The sequence below is a fragment of the Neofelis nebulosa genome, chromosome 10, assembly GCF_028018385.1.
Source record: "Neofelis nebulosa isolate mNeoNeb1 chromosome 10, mNeoNeb1.pri, whole genome shotgun sequence".
In the NCBI taxonomy this organism is placed as follows: domain Eukaryota; kingdom Metazoa; phylum Chordata; class Mammalia; order Carnivora; family Felidae; genus Neofelis; species Neofelis nebulosa.
The window spans coordinates 16,706,390-16,730,301 of NC_080791.1; the positions used below are offsets into that span (position 1 = coordinate 16,706,390).

The 23,912-nt window shown below is 50.8% G+C and overlaps 1 protein-coding gene and 1 long non-coding RNA gene across 4 annotated transcripts in view; one reads left to right on the top strand and one right to left on the bottom strand.

The window, feature by feature from the left end:
• Positions 1 to 23,912, top strand: part of LOC131486930 (uncharacterized) — a 292,256-nt gene that overhangs the window by 17,253 nt on the left and 251,091 nt on the right. The gene's annotated exons all lie outside the window — the stretch shown is intronic.
• THY1 (Thy-1 cell surface antigen) lies at positions 13,803 to 18,684 on the bottom strand. 3 transcript variants are annotated; one of them, XM_058687048.1, is made up of 4 exons: positions 18,567 to 18,684; positions 16,524 to 16,584; positions 15,696 to 16,031; positions 13,803 to 15,148 (listed from the first exon to the last, which is right to left on the bottom strand). In XM_058687048.1, the coding sequence occupies exons 2-4, from the start codon at positions 16,558 to 16,560 to the stop codon at positions 15,036 to 15,038; spliced, it is 486 nt and encodes a 161-aa protein (XP_058543031.1). In that variant the 5' UTR covers positions 16,561 to 16,584; positions 18,567 to 18,684; the 3' UTR covers positions 13,803 to 15,035. The 3 variants fall into 3 exon arrangements, with proteins under 3 accessions (XP_058543031.1, XP_058543032.1, XP_058543033.1); XM_058687049.1 differs by having other exon boundaries at positions 18,496 to 18,602; XM_058687050.1 differs by lacking the exon at positions 18,567 to 18,684 and adding an exon at positions 18,372 to 18,396.

Sequence of the window (23,912 nt, forward strand, 5' to 3'; positions counted from 1 at the left end):
AGGCAAAAGTTTTGCCTTCAGGGAGCTTACATTCTAGTAGAAGCAGAAGACAAATGAGTGAAATATGTAGTATGTTAGATGGCAGTAGGAGCGACGGAGGCAAACAAAACACAGGCAGATACACAGTGTGTAAGGTGTTGTCAGAGATGGTCTCAATGAGAAGGTGACATCTGAGTGACCTGAAGGAGGTGAGGGAGCGAATCATCTGGCTATCTAAGGAAAGAATGTTCTAGGAAGAGGGGAACTACAGATGCAAAGATCATGAGGTAGAAACACAGTTGCCATTTTTGTGGAAAAACAAGAAGGTCAGTGTGACTGGAGTGAGGACAGCTTGGGAGATGAGGTCAATGAGGGAAGGCAGGGAGTGCACCCTCTAGGGCCCTAAGGCCATTTTCATGGACTTCAACTTTTACTCTGAGATGGGAGCCATTGGAAGGTTTTGAGCAGAGGATGGGGACATCCTCTGATGTCTGAGAACACATCTGATAAGAGCCAGGGAACACATCTGAAAAGAAGCAGACCATTAAGGACGTCACTCCAATTATCTGGTGAGAGATGGCGGTGTTAGTGTGGTAGGAGGCAGGAGGGTGGGGAGGTGTGGTTAGGTTCCGGACGTACTTGGAATGTTAGAGCCAATAAGGTTTTCTGATGGATGAGGTGGTGTGAGAGAAAGGGAGGAATTTTTGGCTTGAACGTTAACTGAGAAAGTGGGTAGGAGGAGGGCAGGAGCTTGGTTTAATAATGTCAAGTTTGAGATGTCTGTTAGGCGTGTCGAGATGTCAAGAAAGTGGCTGGATGTGCAAGTTTGGCAGGGTCTGGGTTGCAATATAGAATTGAGAGCTGTCAGCATATGGCTGTTGTTTAAAGCCGTAAGATTAGGGGAGGTCACCGAGGGAGCAAATAGAAATAGAAGAGATGTGCAAGGACCGAATCCTGGAGCTCTCCAACATTAAATAGTTTTAGAAACGAGTAGGAGCCGTCAGAGACTTAGGAGTGGCTAGTGAAGTAGAGAAGGAAAAAATCCAAGAGATGGGTGCTATGCTGTAAGCCAAGAAAGGAAATTTACCAAGGAGTAGAGAAAGATCATTCGTGTCAAATGCTGCTGATGGATTAAGTAACCCAAGTCTGGGAATTGATTTAGAAGGCTCCTGATGACCTGGACAAGAACAGTTTTGGTGTCGTGGTGGGGTGAAAGTCTGTAGGTGGGCTCAGGGAAGGGTACGAAGAGAAGGATGGGGTACAGTGTAGAAAACTCTTTGGAGGAGTTTTGTGGTAAAGGAAGGTGGGTGGGAAGTAAAAGGAGAAGTGAGGTCAAGAAAAATTTTTATTTTTATTATTGATTTTGAGAGAGAGAGAGAATGAGCAGGGGAGGGGCAGAGAGAGAGAGAGAGAGAGAGAGAGAGAGGGAGAGAGAGAGAGAGAGAGAGAGAGAGAGAGAATCCCAAGCAGGCTCTGTGCTGTCAGTGCAGAACCTGACTCATGGCTCGGTTCCACCAACCGCGAGATCACGACATCAGGAAACCTACCCAATCTGGGCACGGAGATCTCCTATGTGCAATCCCAGTTGCCTGTTTAGTTATAACCAATTACTGGACCTCTTGCAAATTTAGTCCCTTTCACCATTTCCTCCTTGGAGCTCTCTTCTCCTTTAGGTTGTATCATATAAGGCTTTTCTGGTTTTCCTCCTGACAGTTTCTTCCTCCTCTTTATTTCTAGTAGCCCTTATAGCATGGTGGTTGTTCTGGGTGCAGATTGTAGATTTTCTGGGATGACTTCTGATTCCTCTGGTTACTAGCTCTGAGGCCTGCAGCATTCCTATCTGTTTCTTCACGTGTAAACAAATGAGGCTGGTAGAAGTACCCGCCCTGTAGAGTTGACTCGAGGATTAAATGAGTTAATGTGCATGAAAAAACCATTACAGCAATGCCTGACCTATAGGCAGCACACGAGAAGATCGCTCTGATCCGCTACTCATTCATCACCTGCTCCTTCTACGGACTGATGACGCCAAAACCTGTAGTTTCAGCACCAGTCATAATTACCTGTCTGCCTCCTGACATGCCCTTGGACACCCCATCACCATCTCACCCTCAACATGTCCAAGCCTTAAACTCATCATTCTTCGCTTAGTTTGTTCCCATTCCTTTATTGCCTACATCTGTGAATGGCATGATCGTTCATTCAATTTCCTACTCAGAATTTGCTGGTTTCCAACTTCTCCCCTCACTTAATTCTTAAAAAAAATTTTTTTTTAACATTTATTTATTTTTGAGAGAGAGAGACAGAGTGTGAGTGGGGGAGGAGCAGAGAGAGAGAGAGAGAGAGAGAGAGAGAGAGAGAGAAAGAGAGAGAGAGAGGCACAGAATTCAAAGCAGGCTCCATGCTCCCAGCAGTCAGCACAGAGCCTGACTCAAACTGTGAGATCATGACCGAAGTCCATCACGTCCAAAGTTGGACGCTTAACCGACTGAGCCACCCAGGTGCCCCTCCCCTCCTTTAATTCTTACAGAGGGATTGTTTTAGTCCACAAACTCAAAGATGCAGGAAACATAACATTGTTTTTCTGTAATATACCTACATTTTTCCCTTCCCTTCCCTTCCCTTCCCTTCCCTTCCCTTCCCTTCCCTTCCCTTCCCTTCCCTTCCCTTCCCTTCCCTTCCCTTCCCTTCCCTTCCCTTCCCTTCCCTTCCCTTCCCTTCCCAAGGAGAGAAAGAGAGAGCACGGGAGGGGCAGAGGGAGAGAAAATCTTAAGCAGGCTTCAGGCCCAGCCCAGAGCGCAAAAACGCAGGGCTCGATCTCTTGAAATCAAGAGTCCAACACTTAACCAACTGAGCCACCCAGGCACCGCTGTAATATACCTACATTTCTGTTTGGAGTGGTGGACACTTAGTTTCAGACGGTGATGGAATTTCCCCTCCTTTCTCCAAGGATTGCCTGAGTTTCTAAAGAATGTCCCATATATATTTGCCAGAGCACTAGAGGAAGTGGGCCTTGTTATTAAATGGCCAGTCAAGTGTCCACTTAGATGTCTACTGCCTGATTCCTGCTTGCCTGGCCTCTTTAGGTCTGGTGTCTTTATGCTACTTCTGGGTCACTCTTGGATACATAGGAATCATTCTTGGGGTAGCAAGAGAGAGTGTGACACTGACCAGGGTTCTAGCTGCCTCCAAAGTAGGTTACACTCTGCAGTCATTTCCTCTTTCGGGGACTGTGTCTCCTTTCTGAGGCTCTACCCAGGATGTTGGGATGGAAGCACACTGATCTCAGATCTCAGAATCTGCTTGGGGGTTTTGCTGTCTAAGGTGTCTGAGGACAGAACCCGCCATCTGTTCTCTTATCTCTTCCCTCTGGCTGGGGGTAACGCCAGTGGGAGTCTGGCTTTACCCAAGATCTTTTCTCCGCATCTTTTGTATAGGTTTTGAGTCCTTTCTGTTTTATTAAGGGCCTAGGCAACTCAATTCCAAAAGCTGGAATTTTTTCCCCCTGGTTTTTGCTGTCTCATCCCTTTACTGAGGCATAAGCACAAAAACTTGGCTGCTTAAAGTGGGACTATGCGGAGAAAGGGAAGCGAGCGAAAATACTGTTTAGAGGTATTATCTCACCGTGTTTCCTACATCTGCTGGGATCGGATCTTTTTGATTTTCTGTCTTTTGTTCCCCTAAATTTCCCCCCTTCTATGTCTATTGCTTCTGTTTTCTTTTGGAGTTTTATTCTGTTTCTCTTAGTTCGGGCAATATATTCCTCCCCAGCCATTGACAGTGGAGTTGCTGAAATGATAGGAGGTTTTGCATTTGAAGACCCCTGATGAAAAGTAAAATTAGGAAGACTGAGTGAGTTATGAAATGCCTGATATGTGTTTTAAGTTCATTAATATCTAACACTAAAAATTTAGCACACTAGGGGTGCCTGGGTGGCTCAGATGGTTAAACATCTGACTTGGTTTCAGCTCAGACCATGATCTCATCATGGTCATGGTATTGAGCCCTGAGTTGGGCTCAGAGTGGAGTGCAGAGCGTGCTTGGGATTCCTCTCTGTCCCTCTCTCTCTGCCCCTCCCCTGCTCGTGTTCTGTCTCTCTCTCTCAAGGTAAATACACTTAAAAAAGTTTATTACACTAAATAAAGGAAGTGTCAGTAGCATTTTACAGATCTTAAATTAGCAGTAACACGCACACTATCATCCCTGTGTGAGGTCACCTTTTTTAGGATTGCCTTGCACTTTCTGCAAGAGTGTGTCACATCTAGTTTGTTTTGATGTATGTGCTATATAGTTGGGGTTCTCCTCATGCCAGTGTCCTTCTCCAAACATCCAGTGCCTTCCTGGCTTTAGGTCTTCCAGTTGGCTGGGTCCCCCTCCCTTACCACCCCCCCCCCACCCGCTGCCCCGCTCCTTCATGGTCTTCACGTTAGCTTTGGGGAGACTTCTATAAGGCGGGGGGGGGGTCTGCCTGACATTGGACTCTATGATTTTTGGCACCTTGATAGGGAGATACAGGAAAAGCCATCATTTAAAAGTTTCAAGCAGTTTTCAGTTTCTAGAGAGAGAGGGGCTTCAATTTATCTTGGGGCTGACTAATTCTTTGCTTTGGGAAAATCACTACATACAAAGGGCTTTTCGTTTCCTAAGTGTAAAGCAAGTATCCATCACTGAGCTGAGAGGAATGTTAAATCTGGTGGAATGGGAATTGTGTTCTTATCTCTTGCTTTTTAAATGTTTATTTTTATTTTATTTTTGAGAGAGAGAGAGAGAGACAGAGACAGAGAGAGAATCCCAAGCAGGCTCTGCCTGTCAGCTCAGAGCCTGACACGGGGCTCGAACTCACAAACCGTGAGATCATGACCTGAGCTGAAATCGGGAGTTAGACGCTCACCCGACTGAGCCACCCAGGTGCTCCTCACCTCTTGCTTTTTATAAGGCAATGGGGAGAGAGGCATTTCTTTGAGTTTTGAGTGCTCTGTGTAGAACACTCTCGCTGGGTTGTGGTCCAGCAGGTGTTTACAGGAACCGAGGAACAAGACAAAGGGCACTAGGGAGGACAGGAGGTGATAGAGGTGAGAAGGAACTGGGTGGACTGTGAGCATCCTATAGGCCTGTTTGCCAGCGGGCAAACATGGACATTTTTTTTTTTAATGCTTATTTATTTATTTTGACAGAGAGAGAGAGAGAGAGAGCAGGGGAGGGGCAGAGGGAGTGGGAGAGAGAGAGAATCCTAAGCTGACAGGGCAAAGCCCGACGTGGGGCTCGATCTCACAAACCGTGAGATCATGACCTGAGCTGAAATCAAGAGTCGGACGCTTCGCCGACCGAGCCACCCAGGCACCCCTGAACATTTAATTTGTTTAACTGTGATTCCTTTAACCTTACATTTGAGGAGCCATCCGAGACTAGTGGCTACCATGTTGGACAGCTCAGGTCTAGATGGCAGGAAACTATAAAGACGTTAAGTCCCAAAGCCTGACCCAGAGCTGTGATGATGGCCGTCATCATGAGAGAGCACAGAGGCTCTAAGAGGCTGAGTCACCCCCATGTGAGGGGTGGAGCTCCCCCAGAAGGCCCGGCAGCAAGAGAGGGCAGCGTCCTGACTGTGTCAGGGCTCATGTCCAGAAACTTAGTGGCTCAAAACAACACGGTCTATAGGTCAGAAGTCCTGGTGGGATTTGCTGGTTCTTTGGCCAGGGTCTTGTGAGGCCAAAATTAAGATGTTGGCCAGGCTGGGGCGCCTGGGTGGCTCAGTCGGTTGAGCGTCCGACTTCCGCTCAGGTCATGATCTTGCAGTTTGTGAGTTCGAGCCCCGCTTCGGGCTCTGTGCCGACAGCTCGGAGCCTGGGGCCTGCTTCGGATTCTATGTCTCCTCCTCTCTCTGCCTCTCCCCTGCTCATGCTCTGTCTCTCTCTGTCTCTCAATAATATATAAAAAAAGTTAAAAAAAACATTAAAAAAAAAAAAAAAAAGATGTTGGCCAGGCTGGCTCTTAGCTGGAGGCTCAGGGTAAGAATCCACTTCCAAACCCATTTTAGGCTGTTGGCAGAATCCGAATCCTTATGGCCGCAGGTGGGGGGAGGGGGCTTTGTTTCTTTCCTGGCAGCTAGTTGGGATGGGCTGTCTGCTCCCAGAGGCTGCCCACATTCCTTCTGAAGTGGCCAGCATGGCATGTCGAATCTCCCATGTGCTTTTTCTGGCTTCCTCTCTTTCTCTTCTGCCACTAGCCAGAGAACATTCTCTACTTTTTAAGGGCTCATGTGATTATGTTAGGCCTACGTGGATAATCTCCCTCCCTTAAGATCAACTGTGCCACATAACATAACATAATCATGGGGATGACATCTTACTTCACGTATGGACTCCAGGGATTAGGAGGTAGGGAATCTTCAGAGACCGTTTTTAGAATTCTTCCACCGCTCCCACTTTTTGATAGGACTATTTTATATTATCTACTCTCCTCAAATCTGTCTCATCTTCTCTCTATCTCCTCATCTTCTCATTCAGCTGATGACCTTGCTGCTTGTATGAAAACCCCTGGCCCTCCCGACTTCGGGTTCACACACCTCCCCACCTCCCACACCCAGTCATGGCCAGACTTCCTGAAAGAGAAGCCTGCATTCTCCCACTTATCCTCACTCACCACTGTAGTCTGGCTTCTGTTACCAGAACCCCATTATGCTGCTCTTGTTAAAGCCACTGTCTGGTTATCGATGGCTGCATCACAAACCACTTCGAAATTCAGTGGCTTTAAACAATTTATTAATGTATCCCATCCTGCTATGGTTGATGGGCTCAGCTGGGAAGTTCTCTCTTGAAATTTCTTTCTCACGAGGATGTGGTCAGTAGCAGCTGGACCTGGAGTCATCCAAAGGATCTGCTGAGTTGGACGTCCAAGGCAGCACACGGACACGACTGGCAGTTGATGGTGGCTCTTGGCTGGGAGCTTAGCTGGGTCTGGGGACTGGAGTGCCTACACATGGCCAATTATTTGACTTAGGTGCTCAGAATGGCAGCTGGGACACTTCCAAGAGGGAGTGTCCCAGGAGTGAGAATTCCTGGAGAGCAAGGTGGAAGCTGCAAATACTCTTATGATCTGGCCTTGGAAGTCGTGCAGCGTGACTTCTACCATATGCTATTGGTCATAAGCAAAACACAGGGCCAACCCAGCTTCAAGGGGAAGGGATTACGCAGGGGCATGGTTTATTTAGAGGGCCATCCTTGGAGACTAGCTACCGTAGTCACCAACAACTTGGTCTCTTCATCTTACTTGACTTCTTCCTCCTCCTTTTGTCGTCCTTCTCTCTTCTCCTCCTCCCCCCCTTCCTCTTTCTCTTCTTCTTCTCCTCCTCCTCCCCTTCTTCTTCTCTCTCCTCTTCCTCCTCCTGCTTCTTCTTCCCTTAGTTTTTATTTAGTCATCTTACTTCTTAACAGCAGCTGATCTAGTCGATTGCTCTTTTTCGAAACTTTCCCTTTTTTGACTCCACAGACCCCTGGCTCTCCTCTTCCCTCTCTAGCTCCTGTTTGAGATCCTTTGCTTCCCCCTGAAACTCTAAATATTCGATCATCTCAGATTCTAGGCCTGGGCTTGATTATTTCTCTTTGTCTTCCTGCATGATCTTTTTTGTGCCATGGTCGGTGCCTGCCACCCAAATGCTGATGTCTACCAAGTTTTATTTCTTTTTTTATTAAACATTTGTTTTAGGGACACCTGGGTGGCTCAGTCGGTTAAGCGTCCGACTCTTGGTTTTGGCTCAGGTCATGATCTCACAGTGCGTGAGTTCGAGCCCCATGTCGGGCTCTGTGCTGACAGTGCAGAGCCTGCTTGGGATTCTCTCTCTCTGCCTCTCTCTCTGCCCCTCCCCCACTCACTCTGTCTCTCTCAAAAATAAATAAACTTAAAAAATTTTTTTAATGTTTATTTTCGAGAGGGAGGGAGAGAGAGAGAAAGAGAGAGAGAGGGACAGAGACAGAGCATGAGTGGGGGGGGTGGTGTGGGGGCAGAGAGAGAGGGAGACACAAAATCCCAAGCAGGCTCCAGGCTCTGAGCTGTCAGCACAGAGCCGGACACGGGGCCTGAACTCGCGCACCGTGAGGTCATGACCTGAGCCGAAGTCAGAAGCTCAACTGACTGAGCCGCGCAGGCACCCCTACCAAGTTTTATTTCTAACCCCGACTTCTCCCCTGTGCTCAGAACTGGGCTATCCAGCTGTCTTCTTGTTACTTCTATTTGGATGTCTGATGGGCAGCGTAGATTTAACATATCTACTTCTCTATCCTAGCGCTCCCCCAGCCTTTTCTGCCTTAACACATGGCATCCATTCATTGGTCAGGCAAAACCTAGGGGTCATCTGGGATTCTTTCTTCTTTCCTTTCAGCACCTCCACTTCTATCCAAACCACTAGTTAGCAAGTCCTCGCTGTCCTTTGGGAGCAGGCCTTAACATATTTCTTTAAATATGCTGAATTTTTATTGCTTAGCGACCTGATCTATTTATAGAGAAGAAATATTACATTACTAGGTTTGTCACGTAAAAGCAGTGTGTGACCCCATCCCAGATTCTCATTTCCCCAAGCAACCACTCCCCGCTGTTTTGCCTAGTTTTTTCCTGCTATTTACATCTGTATTTGGGAATTTCTCGCATCGATAGCTATTTCCTGATTTTTCAGTTTGAAGTAATCCCCGTTTTCTCTCACCTGTGGAAATGACGTTAGCTTTCTTATATGCCTATTTACTCCCCCACCAAACGTGCTTACCCTTTTTGCATGTCCAGTATAGCGTCCTCACAACTTTTCGTTAAAGTTTAAGTGTTCATTCATCACAGTTTAGTGTTTATATTCGTATGACTACGTAAGTATTCTTTACAGCTAAGCCATGTTATATGCTATGATTAGAATTCGATTTTTCTTCCCTCTGGAATTAATACTTGCCATCTTTTTTGTGTGTGTGGTTCTTGTTGAGAATTAAAAAAGTACTTATTTTAGGGGCACTTGGGTGGCTCAGTCAGTTAAGCGTCCGACTTCGGCTCAGGTCATGATGTCACGGTTTGTGGGTTTGAGCCCCACGTTGGGCTCTGTGCTGACAGCTCAGAGCCTGGAGCCTGCTTCGGATTCCGTGACTCCCTCTCTTTCTGCCCCTCTCCTGCTCATGCTCTGTCTGTCTGTCTCTCTCTCAAAATTAAATAAACATTAGAAAAAATTAAAAAATAATTTATTTTAAAATAATTAATATAGGGGCACCTGGGTGGCTCAGGCGGGTAAGCGTCTGACACTTGGTTTTGGCTCAGGTCATGATCTCATGGTTTCGTGGGTTCGAGCCCTGCATCGGGGTCTGTGCTGATAGTGTGGAGCCTGCTTGGATTCTCTGTCTCCCTCTCTGTCTCCCTCTCTCTCTACCCCACCCCCACCTCTCACTTTTAATTTTGTGTGTACCTGAAAGGCACCACTTTTGCTGCTGTGATTTTTGCCCAAACTGTTGTAGCGTCTTCCTAGGATTAATGCAATATCCTCCCGATTTTTTGCTTCTACTGTTGTTGTCTGTTGCCCTTAGAATAAGATTCACACTTTCCACCGTGACCTGCAAGGCTCCACGGGACCTGGCTGTCGTCTGCCTCTGCAGTGACATCCCTTGCCTGAGCACCTTGAGTGAGTGCGCCTTTACTGTCCCTCTGCCTGCTGCTCTTGAAAAGGCCAGCTTCTCTTCCAGGACTCAGCCCAAGGGCCCTCTCCCTAGACTTTCCCTGGCCATCCTGAGTAAAGTGTTCTCTTATCGCTTCTTATGTGTAGATGATCCCAATCTATACTCATCAGACTTAGTCACTGGTTTACTTGCTTAATGTCCATGTTCTGTGTGAGAGCATTTTTGTGGGGTGGGAACCTGTCTGTATCATTCACTACCCTGTGCTCGTCACCCTGCCCGGGTAATTACTCCCCGGCATGCAGTGTGCACTTAGCGACTCTGGGAGTGAGGATTGCCTGGGTCAGGGACCCTGATGATGGGCTTGTGTGTTCAGAGAGCTGTTATATCAGCCAGCAGTGGTGAGCTGCCCTGGAGAGAGGCTAAGGCCTGTCCTTGGACTGAATCCACAAAGGCTTCCCATCCCTCTTCCCATGTTTTTCAGGATATAGAAGCAATAAAATAATATTTCTTTCTTTGTAATCACCTTATAACTTAGTAGAGCCTGCTTTTTGTGCTAACTCCTATTCATGACTCCTTCTCTGGCCAAGGGCCCTGCCTGTATATTCCCATAGCACTTTATGGAGGACTGATTTTCATTTAATGAAATTCACCCATGTTCAGTATACTGAAACTTCCAGAAAGTTCCCTTGTGCCTCGGCTGCTGCTGCTTTTTAAAAATTGTGGTAAAATACATATAACATAAACTTTACCATTTCGGCCATCTTTAAGGGTGTGGTTCGGTGGTGTTAATTAAGCGTGTTCGTATTGTGTCTCCATGACTACCGTCCATCTCTAGAATGTTTTTCATTTTGCAAACCTGAAACTCTGTACCCATTAGATACTAACTCCCCATTCCCCAGTTTCTCAACCTCCTCCAGCCCCTGATAACCACCCATGCTACTTCCTGTCTCTCTGAACTTGACTTTGGTTTCTTCTTTTTTTTTTTTTCCTATTGTGGTAAAAAACACATATAACATTTATTGTCTTAACCATTTTTTTTTTTCAAACTACGCTTTGAGTTTTTATTCTAAAAATCTATGTTTTCATATTTCTATAGTAGTCTTCAACTTTTAGGGCACGTGCTCGAGAATCATGTAGGCCTATTTAAAATGCTGGTCCTGGGTTTCCATACCCAAAATTGCTGATGTATTAAGTTTTTGCTAAGACCTAGGACTGTGCACTTTTTTTTTTTTATTTTTTTATTTTTTTATTTTTTAATATATGAAATTTACTGTCAAATTGGTTTCCATACGTCTTAACCATTTTTAAGTGTGTAGTTCAGTGGGATTAAATGATGGCTTACTTATTTATTTATTTATTTATTTATTTATTTATTTATTTATTTATTTAATTTGAGAGAGAGTGTGCACATGTGCTCATGAGTGGGGAAGGGGCAGAGAGAGGGAGAGAGAGTACCAAGCAGGCTCTGTGCTGCCAGTGTAGAACCCGAATGGGGCTCGATCTCACGAACTGAACCGTGAGATCATAACCTGAGCCAAAATCAAGAGTTGGACACTTAACTCACTGAGCCACCCAGGGGGCTCCTGAAAGAGCAGTGGCTTCTTTTTCAGGTACGTTTAGGTTTCGTTGTGAATGCAGAAAACTCCAAATAACAGTAGCACAAAGTCGGTAGTCCACAGCTGCCACCACGAAGTACCATCACCAGGAACACAGGCTGCTATCTTGTGCTTCGTCATTTGTAACACACAGCTTCTATCTCATAGTCCGAGATGGCTGCTCTAGTTCCAGCCATCAAGTCCACATTCCAGCCAGCATAAAGGTAAATGGGGCAGAAAGGCATGTGTTTTTCCTTTAAGAGCACTTCATAGGAAGCACACGTCATTTTGCCCTCACGTCCCATCGGAAAGAACTTAGCCGCGTAGGCACATCTTGCTGCAAGGGAGCTGGGAAATGCAGTCTTCACTCTGGACCACATGTTCCATTTCTAACTTGTGGGTCCTACTGCTGAGAAAGGAGGGGGAATACCCAGCAGTGTCTGCCACAGCTTCCCTGCCTCATGGCACTGATCACTGCACTGAGATCAATTTCTTCTTCCTGGACTGCAGATTCCCTCAGTCAGGGGCTGTGTCTTTTAGGCACAGAGCCAGGTCCTTAATGTTTGTTCTACAAATAAATGATTCCGGCCGAACCATCTTATTTTGAATATTAGAGAAGTGAGGCATTAAAGAGTGAAGTGACCAGGGTCATCGAGTCCAGGTTCTGACCTAATTCAGGAAACTGCTTTACTGCAGACTGGGCAGGTGACCTCCACTGACCAAGCCCACTGCTGGGCACTTCCCACCTCTGCTGCTGGGCAGCTCCAGCCATCCAGGGCCCCTTCTGGGTGTGGAGCCGAGCCTGGCCTCCCTGGAACCCTCCTGTGGTCCCACGTTGCCCCCTACACCATGTGTCCACTTCCCATACCTTCCCCTGGCTCCAGGTGTTCCTCTGCCAGGCACGGATGCCTCCTGTGAGTCTTCACAGGACATGAACCTCCCTGAGGCTAAGAGCCCTGGGCAGGAAGGCAATCCACCTCTGTCCTGGGCTGTGTGGAAGAGAGCTGATGGCTCCAACATTTCCCCTTCACCTGAGATGGCTGCTTTCTCATGCAAAGACAGACATGCTCTTTGCAGCCCGGAAGCTGCAAACACAGGGAGGGGATCGGGGTCACGCTGAGGAGGCTGGAGGATGCGGGTCACAGGTACTCTGGACGCCGTGTAGATTTACTGGTTGACCCGTGAGAGTCCCTGGGTCTCCTCATGGTGGCCTCCTTGCCCTTCCCGAGGGAGTTGCTAGATGTTGGAGAGACCTTTACACTGTGCCCTGTGCAGCTAGTCCTCTGTCTCAGTGGATGATCTAGTCAGAAATGGGTGTGTGTGGAAAGGAGCTTCTGTTGCTGTTGAGCAAGAAGAATCCAGATCCCAAGGTAGGGACTGACACGGCTGAGGGGGACATGGGAAAGGGGTGAGGAGAAGTAGGGAGGAGGTTGATGGGCTGGGGTCTGGGGCATGTGGGCAGGAACCAGGGCAGGCCCCGCCCTCTTTATAATTAGCCATGTCACCGTGGACGTCCCGCAGCCTCCTCAAGACCTTCTGACTTGCCCAGAGACGACCTGATGGCCGTTGTGGCCTGCCTCTGAGGGCCCAGATCTCCCCTAGCCCACAGCATGGCCTTTCTGGGTTGGCTTACGTTGTGACGCCTGACGGCCCAGGCTTTAAGTCGTAGGGTTCCCTTTTGGGCCCCCCTGTTCCTCTCTTCTCTTTTCCTGCCTTCCTAGAGCCCCTGGTTCTCTGATGGCCTCTGTGGCTTCTTAAGCTAGCCTCACCCACTGCAGGCCTCAGGCTCTCCTCCCCCAAGCGTGGCTGCAGGGGGCAGCACCATCTCCCCAGGACCCTCTGCGTAGTGTGGCTGCTAAACTCCAGGGGAGCTGCTCCCGGGTGTGACAAAGGTCACACAGGAGGCTTTACACAGGTGCCAGGGGCTTGCGGTGTTGTCACAGTTGAGGCTTCACACCTGGCTCCTCAGTTCCTTCCAGAAAGCCCTTCCAATGTTAACTCTTACCACCCCACGGGTGGCATTCAAACTCCCTTCCCCCACAAAGGCTCTTTTTATTTTCTTGGCGTGGCGCTCAAAGCTCCCAGCAGGACTGAACAAGAGGCGCCTGTGTCCACTGGCGTCCTCTGGAGACCCCAGGCTGGCTGCACCATGCTGAGTGATGTGGGCCTCATGGTCGGTGATACACAGGTGGATCCCTCTCCCAACTCGCGGGCTTCTCTTGCCATCTTTTGGCACGGTCACTGTACGGGGCCACTGGCAAGGCACAGGCGTCGACAGGAGGTGTCAGGAAGAGTGGGAGCCGGGGGCATGAATTTAGATCCTGGGCCTTTAAGTAAAGGCTTAGAATCAGCCTCCACCGTGGGGAATACGAAACGAATAAGCCCCTGGATGGTCCCCACCGCCTTCCCCCAGATTTCCCGGGGCAAAGCCGGGAAGGCTCTCTGGGGGAACCCGGAACCACCTCGTGATCCTGTTGTAGCTCCCAGCACGAGGATGGCCACTGACGTTCACATTCTACTCACTGACTCCTAGGGGAGCGGGCCTGGGGAGAGATGGAGGGAGCAAAGCAGAGAAAGGCTGGAAGACAGATTCCAGAGGCTTGGTTTTATTGTACACTTTTCTTTTTCCTCAATGAGATACCATAAGCCGTGGTGGCACTACACACAGTCACAGGACGGGGCACAGCTGCCGGCTGGGGAGCCGGGTGTTGGGAAAAGCCATCTCTCGAGGCATGTCCCGCTCACGGGTCTCACTCCATGGGCTGCCTCAGATGCCCTTACCCCCCAGGTCCCCGAGAGGACAGGCCTGTGGGGCAGAGGGCCGTCTCAAGGCTTGGCCACCGGCCAGAAGGGGCTGGCACTGTCGGGGGAGGGAAGGAAGAGGCTCCCAAACGCGGGCCAAAGTCTGCTCCGCTCTGGGACTCTACCTGGCCTGACTTACTGCCTGCGGGCCAGAGTTCTGGAAGCTCTTAGGAGCTTGGGCCAGGCTGGGAGGAGGCTTGTCCTCTGCCACCCTCTCAACTGCTGCTTGAGGTGGTGAGGGACAGCAGGCTCTCAGTTTTAGTTTCATCAGGCAGAGAGGGCTGATGGACCCTCTCTTCTACCCCCTCTCCAACCCGCCAGTAGATGGCTCCCAGGCAGAATCTGCTTTTTCACGGGGCCGCACCAGGCCTGAGGCCCCTAGGGAACCTCGGCAGTTCCCTATGTGGAACTGCTTCCCGTATGTGGACGGCTTCTTGCTGTGGCAGAGGCCGCTCCTGGAGATGTTCCTTCTCTCCTCTTGTGAGGGGCCCCAGATGCTTGGTGGTGCCCTCACATCCGGGGTCTTCAGGCACCATCCCTGCCTGCTGGGGGATGTGCTAGGCCCAGATGCATCCCATCCTCCTCCTCATCCAGGTCTCTCCTGGGCCTCTGGTCCTGGTGGGCAAGGATGATCCCCCCCCTCCCCCATCCCAGGGACTGGCATCCCTCCATCCTTCTACCCCTCCCATGCCCTCACTCTCCATCACATTCCCAACCCTGGCTTCCCTTTTCACAAACTCCTAAAGAAAAGGAAGGATAAACCAGACAGAAGCAACTCTGGAACAAAGAGTTAAAAAAAAAAAAAAAAAAAAAAAAAAAGACAGCCAGTGGCGTGCAGAGGGGGTGTGAGCAGCAGTGGGGCTGGGGAATGGGTAGACAATGGCATGCGGCACTGGGATTCCTTGTGAGGGGTAGGGTCCCCATTTCTCCCCAAGGTGTGTGAGGGATTGAGGGTAGGGGGTCAGCCAACTCCGAGAAGTAGGGTCTCTGGCCTGGGCCTTGTGGCTTCCTGCCCAGCCAGTCACAGGGAGATGAAGTCCATGGCCTGGAGGAGAGGCAGGGAGAGCAGAAGCAGCAAGAGCCACGAGGTGTTCTGGGCCAGCAGGCTTATGCCCTCACACTTGACCAGTTTGTCTGTGGGGAGAGAAGAGGGAGGAGGGGTAGGGCAGGAAAGAAGAGGCACCAGGATTCAGGCAGGCGCAGGCCCTGAGAAGGGCACGTTCCCTTGGGGAGGCTGGTGTCAGGATGTCTTAGCCGGAACCAGGGCCCGTCTGCTCGACTAGAACCACCTGTCTTTCCCATTTGCAGGTTCCTGAGCTCTTGAACAAACATCATATCAGATCTTTATTAAGCATCATCAAAAGAAAACTGTGTGTCATCCCTGTTTTCTAGGTGGGGAAGAGGAGGGCTGGGGAGGCCAAGTGATTTGCCCAGTCACGGTGGAAGTGTCCGCTCCACCACTCTGCCTGTCTCACCGTTCCCTCAGCCTTTCTCCCTATTCACACAGAGGGCAGTGGTTCCCCAGGGCACCAGGCAGCAGTTGGGGTAGGGGGAGAGAGGTTTCTGGGGCCCCTCTCCTCTTCGGCCCAGTCAAGGGGGACTGCCTTGCTGTCCTAGCCAACCCTTTCCTCCCTAGCCTCCCTCTCCCAGCTCACTTGGACTTGTTGGGAGCTCGCCTCACCTCTGAGCACAGAGACATTCTTGCTGGAGCTGGTGGTAGACTGGCCAGAGAGCTGGAGTTCACATGTGTACATCCCCTCGTCCTTGGTGGTGAAGCCGGATAAGTAGAGGACCTTGATGTTGTACTTGCTGGTGAAGTTGGTTCGGGAGCGGTATGAGTGCTCAGGCACCCCCATAGTGCCAAAGATCACGTGCTTCTTCTTCTCACGGGTTATGCTGAACTCATACTGGATGGGGGAGGTGGTGGAGTTCTCGTGGCGGCAGTCCAGACGGAGGCTCTGGTCCACCAGGCAGGCTGTCAGGCTGGTCACCTTCTGCCCACGGGCTACCTGCAAGACTGGCACCGGCAGTGCCCGCATCCAAGTTGGGGGGCCCTGCAGAGCAGGGGGCCTCCCACCCACGTTAACAGTAGAGAATGGCCTGGCCAGGGAGGGCACAAGGGTCTGTTCTTTGGGCACCCTTCCCCACCCCAGAGGTCCCCGAGGGCCAGTTCAACCTCCCCGTTGCAGACTCAGCCCCCCTCCCTCATCTTCTTTAGTCCTGGGTGTTCCAGGGGCAGGAGATCTTGGGGAGCTGATGTAGGTTCCTGTTTTCCATTTGGAGATTCCACCTCAGTGTGGGGCAGACTCAGTGGACTGCTTTTCCAAAAGCCACCTCAAGCAGGCAGGAGATCAGCTAGGCTGCTCAGCTGATTTAGGGATGAAAAAGAGCCCTCTCTCCCTTTGTCACCTCCTCCCTCTGAGGTCGGCAGGAAGAAGCTCGCTCCTCTGAAGGGAAGGAAGCCAGCGTGCTTTGAATCCCAATCCCAGCCCTGCCCCTTGCCCAGTACCTGTCAGCAAAACAGTGATGCCGATGGTGGGGTTCATGGTGCAGAGAGCTCAGTCCTCAATCTGGGGGTGGGATAAGATGGGTATCAGCCAAGAGGTGGGGTAGGTGTGCCCACACTTGCTGCTCGGGCTGGAGGGCCTCTGCCATGATGGCCCCGGCAGCCACGGAAGCTGCTCTCCATGGTTGTCCCCTCCCACTTACTAGTGAATGTGACACTGCCACCAGGTGCTTTCCCCCCTCCCGGAAAGCAAGGGGGAGGGTGGACACACCCTACAATGGTGTGTGTCTGCTGAACTCTTTGAGTAAGTGACTTTTACCGTCTCCTTTTCTCTTCAGGAAGGCAAAGTAGACGTATCACCACATTTACCACCTTAATCATTTTTAAGTGTCCAGTTCAGCAGTGTTAAATTCACTCGCATTGTGGTGCAATCCCCAGAACTCTTTTTATTTTGCGGCACTAAAACTCTACCCATTCCACAAAAACTCCCCATTCAGTGGCTTTCTGTTTCTTGTTCAGGAGAAAACCCCCAGTGCCCAAACAGTTCCTGGCATATAACAGATGCTCAAAAGATACTGAATGAATGAAAGAATCAGCTTTAGATACCTACAGCGTGGTGATGGGTTTAGGAAAAATGATAAACCTCTGGCACTGAGGACTGCTCCATAGTAAGTGACCCACAAACATTAATTTCCTTCCTCTGAAAGGACTGTGTGGCTAACGTGCTTCCAGATAGGACTGTACCTGGCACACGGCTAAGGGTGTTCCCGAATGTCTGTAAGGGAAAGCGACTGTGCTCTCTGATTGCAGGATGTTTCCAAAATGTCCAGCCCTCTGGGCATGTCTCTTGAGCCCTGCTACAGTAGACTCCCTGCCTGGGCTCTGTGCCTTGTCTTTTTCCGAAGCCTACTCTGGACCAATATCCCTGCGTCCACACTGGGCAGATAGCTTGGCCTGTCCGCATCAGGGCTCACCAGGGAGAGGCCAGGGAGTGGCCTGCGCCGGGGGATGGGGGGGGGGGGTACGACTGCCCTGGTGCCTGTGCCCAGGTGCACCGCCAGTCGAATCCCAGGGTCCCTGGCGCTCAGCCCTGAGGCTGGGGGAGGCTGAGGTCCCGCGAAGCCTGAACCTGCAGTCCCTACCCCTTCGGACTTGTAACTGAGAGGTGCCTTGGGGAAGAAAGGGGGTCGGCATCTGGCTTTGACTCAGACATTTGAGTTACGGAGGAGGGACGTGAGCTTGAGATCTAGGAGGGAAAGGGGAAGCCTCGGCTAGAGGGCCAGAGCGGGGAAGAAATGGAGCTGGGGCTGGAGGAGGGCTGGAGAGCCAGAGGGGGGTGGTTACCGAGCGGTAGGGGAGGCACAGATGTTTTCATTTCCCCTGCTCTGTGTCCCTGCAGCCCAGAGCCCGGAGAAGTTCTGCGCTCCCACCCTCTCCAGCCGCCGTTTGACTAGCCCCATCCTCATTCCGTTTCTGAAATTCACTCGGCTCCTCTCCCAATTGAGGTTCCCCCCTTCCCCCCCTCACCCTTTCTCAGTTCTCCCCTCCCCCCCGTCCGCCCGCCTTCCAGTCCCCGCCCGCAGCACTGCGGTTCCCCGGTCCTTTGACGCCCCGCACCCAGCCCTCCGCGAGGTCGCAGGGCAGAGATTCCCTCCAGCCGGCGGTCGTCCGTCCTCTCGCCGCAATTTCACCGCCCCCACCCCACGCCTTGGCGAGCTCGGTTTGGGGACGTCTGTGTGGAGAGCAGAACCCAAGGCTGGCTGTCCTTGGCGCCCTTCCTCCAGGTTCTCCTCCTGCGCCCCAGCCCCAGACAGCCGTCCCTTCGGCGGGTGAGAGCCCGGGAGCTCCTACCGCAGAAGGCGGGGTGCGGCCCGGCCCCTGGCCTGCAGCGAGCAGCTGCGTCCCACTCTCCCCTGCCTGGGAAGCCGACCCCTCCCCGAGCACCGCGGAGCTCCCCGCCGGGGCGCCCCCGAACCTTTTCCCGAAGCCTCGGGTCGGGAGGGCCTCTCCCAGCGCCCCGGGCGCCGCCCTGGCTCCTGCTCCCACCTGGGCTCCCGTCCTCTGCTGCTGCAGCCTCCCCCGGACGCACCGCCGCCTCCAGTTGCAGCACCCTGCCGGCGCCCGCAGTTTTCACCCGGGGTGGGAGTGGAGGAGCGGGGAGGGCCCGGGACTCGGCCAATCAGAGCCCGAGTGGGGAGACGGGGGGGAGCGAGGAAGGATGGCAGAGGGCGGAGGAGGTAGCCTGGTATAGATGTGGGAGAGTGGCCGTCTGCCGCAGAAGGGGGACCTCACCCTGTGGCCGGCAGGCCAGGCCAGGGACAAGAGGGTTCAGGACCCCGGGGATCAGGGTGGGGCAGCGCAAGGAACACTAGGCGCTCCCCAGAACCCCGAAATGATTGCTCCCCTTTTAAGGCTTTAACCCTTTCTTCCGACCGACCGAGGCTTCAGAAGCCTGTGGGAAAACCAAGGGGTAAGGGGTGGAGGAGGCAGGCCAGCCACCCGCCCCTTTGGTCAGTGCCCACGCCTCCTCCTGCCTCCTCCTTTCCTTCTCGGCTGGAGCCCATCTCCCTGGAGCCTCCAGTGAGAAGTTTCGGAGTTGGAATATTCCAGGCTTTCTCCAAAGGAAGATGGCGGGGTGTTTTTCCACATTGGAGCAGCTCTTCAGAAGCAAGGCAGGCACTGCGTCCTGCCGGTCCTTCCTGATCCTGAGCCCTGCCCCACTCCCTCCTCCATCCTAGAACACCTAACCCTTTCGGGGGCTTTCTGCTCTGGGGCACTCAGACTCCCTCTACTCCTGGGCTGGCACCTCCCAGGGCAGATAGCCAGAAGGTTCTTCTCAATTTCATATAGTCCTCCTGATCCTAGGCATCCCCCGCCCCCCACCGCCCCCTGCTTGCTTGGTCTTCAGACAGGGGCAGGAGTACTGTTTTCTGCCAGACATTGTGCCGGCCACATGACATCCCTGGCTGTGCTGACCTCACAACGATATGTGGGGTTCGTCCCATCCCACTCCCAGTCCTATTTTGTGGAGTGGGAGAGCTGACCAGCCCACCTGAGCTGTGAGTGGAACCCTCGGTCCTCAGTGCTGAGCCACTCAGCTGCTGTGTCTCAGCCCAGTGGGACGAGACAATGTGGAACTGTGGGGGAAGGGGAGAAGACAGGACTGCTAGAAAGGAATGGAGGAAACTAGGCTTTTGATTCCCTGGGGCATCCACCCTAGCTCAGTCAATTTCAAGTCACCAGAAGCCCTCGGATCTTTTTTTCTTTTTTTCTTTTTTGGTGGCCAGTGCCAATGACTTGTCGCTCCCACCCACAGGTGAGGTGAATTTTTTTGAATGAAGGTTTATTTGTTTGATTTGCATCTTCATGGCCTTTTTGTGAATTCTGGTTGGGACATCCTGTAGGCTGGCCCTGCCTCCCGGCCATCTGCCTGCCCCTTCTCCTATTTCTTCATAGCAGTCAGCCCTGGCACCTTAACTGCAGTTTCCATTACTGCAGTGGCACTGTTGGAAGTCATCCCTGGGCTAGCAAGTGGTAGATTTACTTCCCTCTGCCTCCCTGGGAGGTTAGGTGGCCTCCTAGTACTGAGCATGATGGAACCTTCCAACTGCAAGGAGCTTTGAGGATGGTCCAGTGTAGGGGGTAATTCACCGTGGTAAATAGCAGAAGCTCTGGGGGCATTTTATGAAAAATGCAGTCGTCCCTGCCCACCTGGGGTCTCCCTAGTCCAGTATTCCTGCTGCCTGTGTCTGCACTTTTCACAGGCTCCCCAGGGTCTGGGAACTGCAGAACACTGGCCTAATAAGATCATCCCTCTTCATAGATCAGGCAGTCTGGCTTCTCATTGTCTGTAGGATAATTTTTAAGGGCCCGGGTGTCCTGGCTGTCAGCCTTCACCACCATTTCATCTTGTCCATTTATCTTCCTGCTACATGCCAGAAATGCTGGCCTCCTCCCTGTCACTCCCTGCATTGTGTTCTTTTTTCGCCTAACAGCTTTCTGATTCTTAGTCCAGGGACCTTTCCTATCAGAGCACAGTTGCTTTAGGCTGGGGCCTATCCCTCTTCTCTCTCTCTCTCTCTCTCATACACACACACACACACGTACACACACACACACACGTACACACACACGTACACACACACACACACACACACACACACACAGGTGGGACTGGAGACTGTTCCTTTTTTGGCAGAACATGGGGATACCCAGAGGCATTTTAACTACAGAAGCTATCAGGGCTCTGGCTGGACGAGACCCTGGATGCTCTTCCCCATGCTGTGGCCGAGTCTCTGAGCGTTGTTGGATGGAAAGCTTTGCTGTGCTATTTTGATGAGGTTATGAGGACCTGGCCTCCTTTCTGGGTCCCCAAGCACTTTACCTCGGGAAGGGGAGGGGAGTGTGGACTCCAGAGGGTATGGCAGTTGTGTGTTTGCTAAAGCAAGATCTCTGGCTGATTGGAATTGATGGTTCACATGAGATAATCTGGGGGCAGGGATGGACCAGATGGTGAAGGGGAGATTTAAAAACTCCCACTTGCTGGGTACTCGGGTGGTTCAGTTGTTTAAGCATCCGACTCTTATTTTGGCTCAGGTCACGCTCTCATGGTTCGTGGGATCGAGCCCCGCGTTGGGCTCTGCACTGGCAATGCAGAGCCTGCTTGAGATTCTCTCTCTGTCTCTCTCTCTGTGTCCCTCCCCCACTCACATGTGTGTGGTTTCTCTCTCAAAATAAACATTTAAAAAAGATTATAAAATAAATAAACTTAAAAAGAAAAAAAGAGGTCCTCCTATTTGCTAATGGGACAGGATCAGGGTGCTGAAAGCAGGAAGGGTTTAGAGGAATCCACCCAAAGCAAGATTTCCTGACAGCCTGTGGTTGCCCTATTGGTTCCTTAGAACTGACTCTCGCATCATCTCCGGTTGCTCTAGCTAGAGACACGTGGGGTGAAAACTCCTCTAAAAATGCATATTCCTTTAGGGTGACCATAGGACTCCAGCCATTCACTCTTCTTCTTCACCCATTTCGTCAGATCGGGTTTATAGAATCACACAGGTGACAGAAGCTGTTCTATCATTTTATAGCTGGAAACAGGTCCAAGAGGATAATGATTTGTCAAAGGACCGACAAATACTTTGGAGCACTGCCAGGACTAGTTATATCCTAGATCTCCTGACTCCACATACAGTGGTCTCCACTGGCCCTGGGGTGGGACTTCAGACTTCTACTAGACTGATTTCTCTGGTCCATGGTGAAATAAGAAAAACGAGGACAGTGTGGGACGCTCTAACATAGCCATCAGGTTGCCACCTTGTTCTGATTACCGCCTCCTCACTGTGTTGATGAGGGAGGGATTTTCACCCCTGGGTTCCAGAGATGGCTGAACGCATGGCACCTGACACCACACAGGTGAGATCGACAGTAGGTTATTGGTCATGTATGCTCACAGCCCAGAGGAGGACCCTGCACACAGGAGTTGCACAGCGGAGTGAACAGCCAGGAGCAGTGGGAGGCAGGCTTTGTTGGCTAAACGGTGGGATGCCCGTTTCCAGCCGGAGGATTTGGTTGGCTTGTTGACTAATTCTGTGGGCTGGCATGGAACTGAAGCCCGCTGCTTAGGGACAATCAGGAATCATGTCTAGTCCCCATGATAAAGAGGGTCGATTGGCTAGGGAACTACTTAGCAGGAGCCAAGCTGGAAGAAGGACTTGTGGCTAGATGCTCCAAATTTTATCAGATGTCAAGACAGCACATACTGTTGAGTCCCAATTTGGGGCTACTTGAGGTCTTATCACACATACTTACCCTTCCTTGGGAAGGCCTACGCTTTCCTTCTAAGGTTATGCCTTTCTGCTTCTTTGAAGTGATGGCGGTGGGTGGCATGTGTGTTTTTAATGCCCAAAGGCAAGAAGGGAAATTTGGTAACTTTGTGTTGATCTGCAAATTTCTTTGGAAACATGACTGGTCTCCGAAATTCAAACATCTTGGGATAAGTGCTCTACTCTGCGCGGCCTCTCCTAATCTCTAGTTGAGGTGAACTCTCCAAGTGAGGTCACTTTCTGAAGTTCATGTTTGGTTGGAGAGTATGACAAAAAATGAAAGTTAGCTCTTAGAACACAGGGAAGAGGGCAAGAGGACAAAGCACCATGGAGGTATAATTTTCAACATTTATTTAAAAATCTTTGGGGCACCTGGGTGGCTCAGTCGGTTGAGTCTGACTTTGGCTCAGGTCATGATCTCACGGTTTGTGGGTTTGAGCCCCGTGTCGGGCTCTGGGCTGACAGCTCGGAGACTGGAACCTGCTTTGGCTTCTGTGTCTCCCTCTCTATCTGCCCCTCCCTTGCTCGCAACGTGTCTCTCTCTGTCTTTCAAAAATGAATAAACATCAAAAAAAAAAAAGACTTTTATTCATGGATGTATGATTAAATAACATTATTCTGGGCACACTGTTCTAGGTATGGGGCTAGACCCTGGAATTACAAAGATCAACAGAGCACAATCTCTGCCTTCAAAGGGCTGTCCAATGGGGGAGACAGAAATGGTATAGAGATAATTAGAAAACAGTAGGGTAAAGGCAAAGGTAGAGATGTGCACAGAGTATTGTGGGACCCCAAAGGAGGGGCAAGTGACCACCCAGTCTGTCAGAGAGGCTTTCTTGGAGGAGAAACATGAATTGAGTCTTTAAGGGTGAATGGGAGTTGCCCAGGTGTGGTGGGTTGTTACATTAACAGTCTCCAGTGAATCATGCGTCCTGGTACCCATGCCCTTTGTGTGATTCCCTTCCACATTTGTTCTGGGCTTGGCCATGTGCCTTGTTTTGGCCAATGGGCCATCAGCAAATGAGATGCAAACAGAAGCTTCGTAAGTGCTTGTATGTTCAGACTTGCCTTCTTGGAATTCAGTTGCCATGTGAGGAAGTTGGAGCTAGCCGTGTGGAGAACCGAGGTGCCTCAGCAGCCCCCAGTTGACTGCCACATGGTCATAAAAGCATATGCGATCACAAAAGCATGTGTAATTCCTACTGATGCCACATAGAACAGAAATAAAGCATCCCAGATAAGCCTACTAAGCTGGTTCTAAAACCTGGATACAAATTCTGATATTGCTTCATCAAGAAGTAAAGTCTGTGTCTCCCCCTCTTGAATCTTCATGGGGATGTAACTGCTTCAGCCAATAGAATATGGCAGAAGTGATGCTAAAAGACTTTTGAATTTACATCTTGAAAGACCTTATAGCTTTTACTTTGTTTGCTAGAATACTCACTTTTAGGGCCTCGGTATGAAATGTCTGAGTATCCTGAGGCCATGCTGTAAGGAAGCCCTTGTCACATGGGGAGGCATTGTGTAGACAGTTTGGTAGGCAGTCCCGGGTGAATTTAGCTTTCAGAGT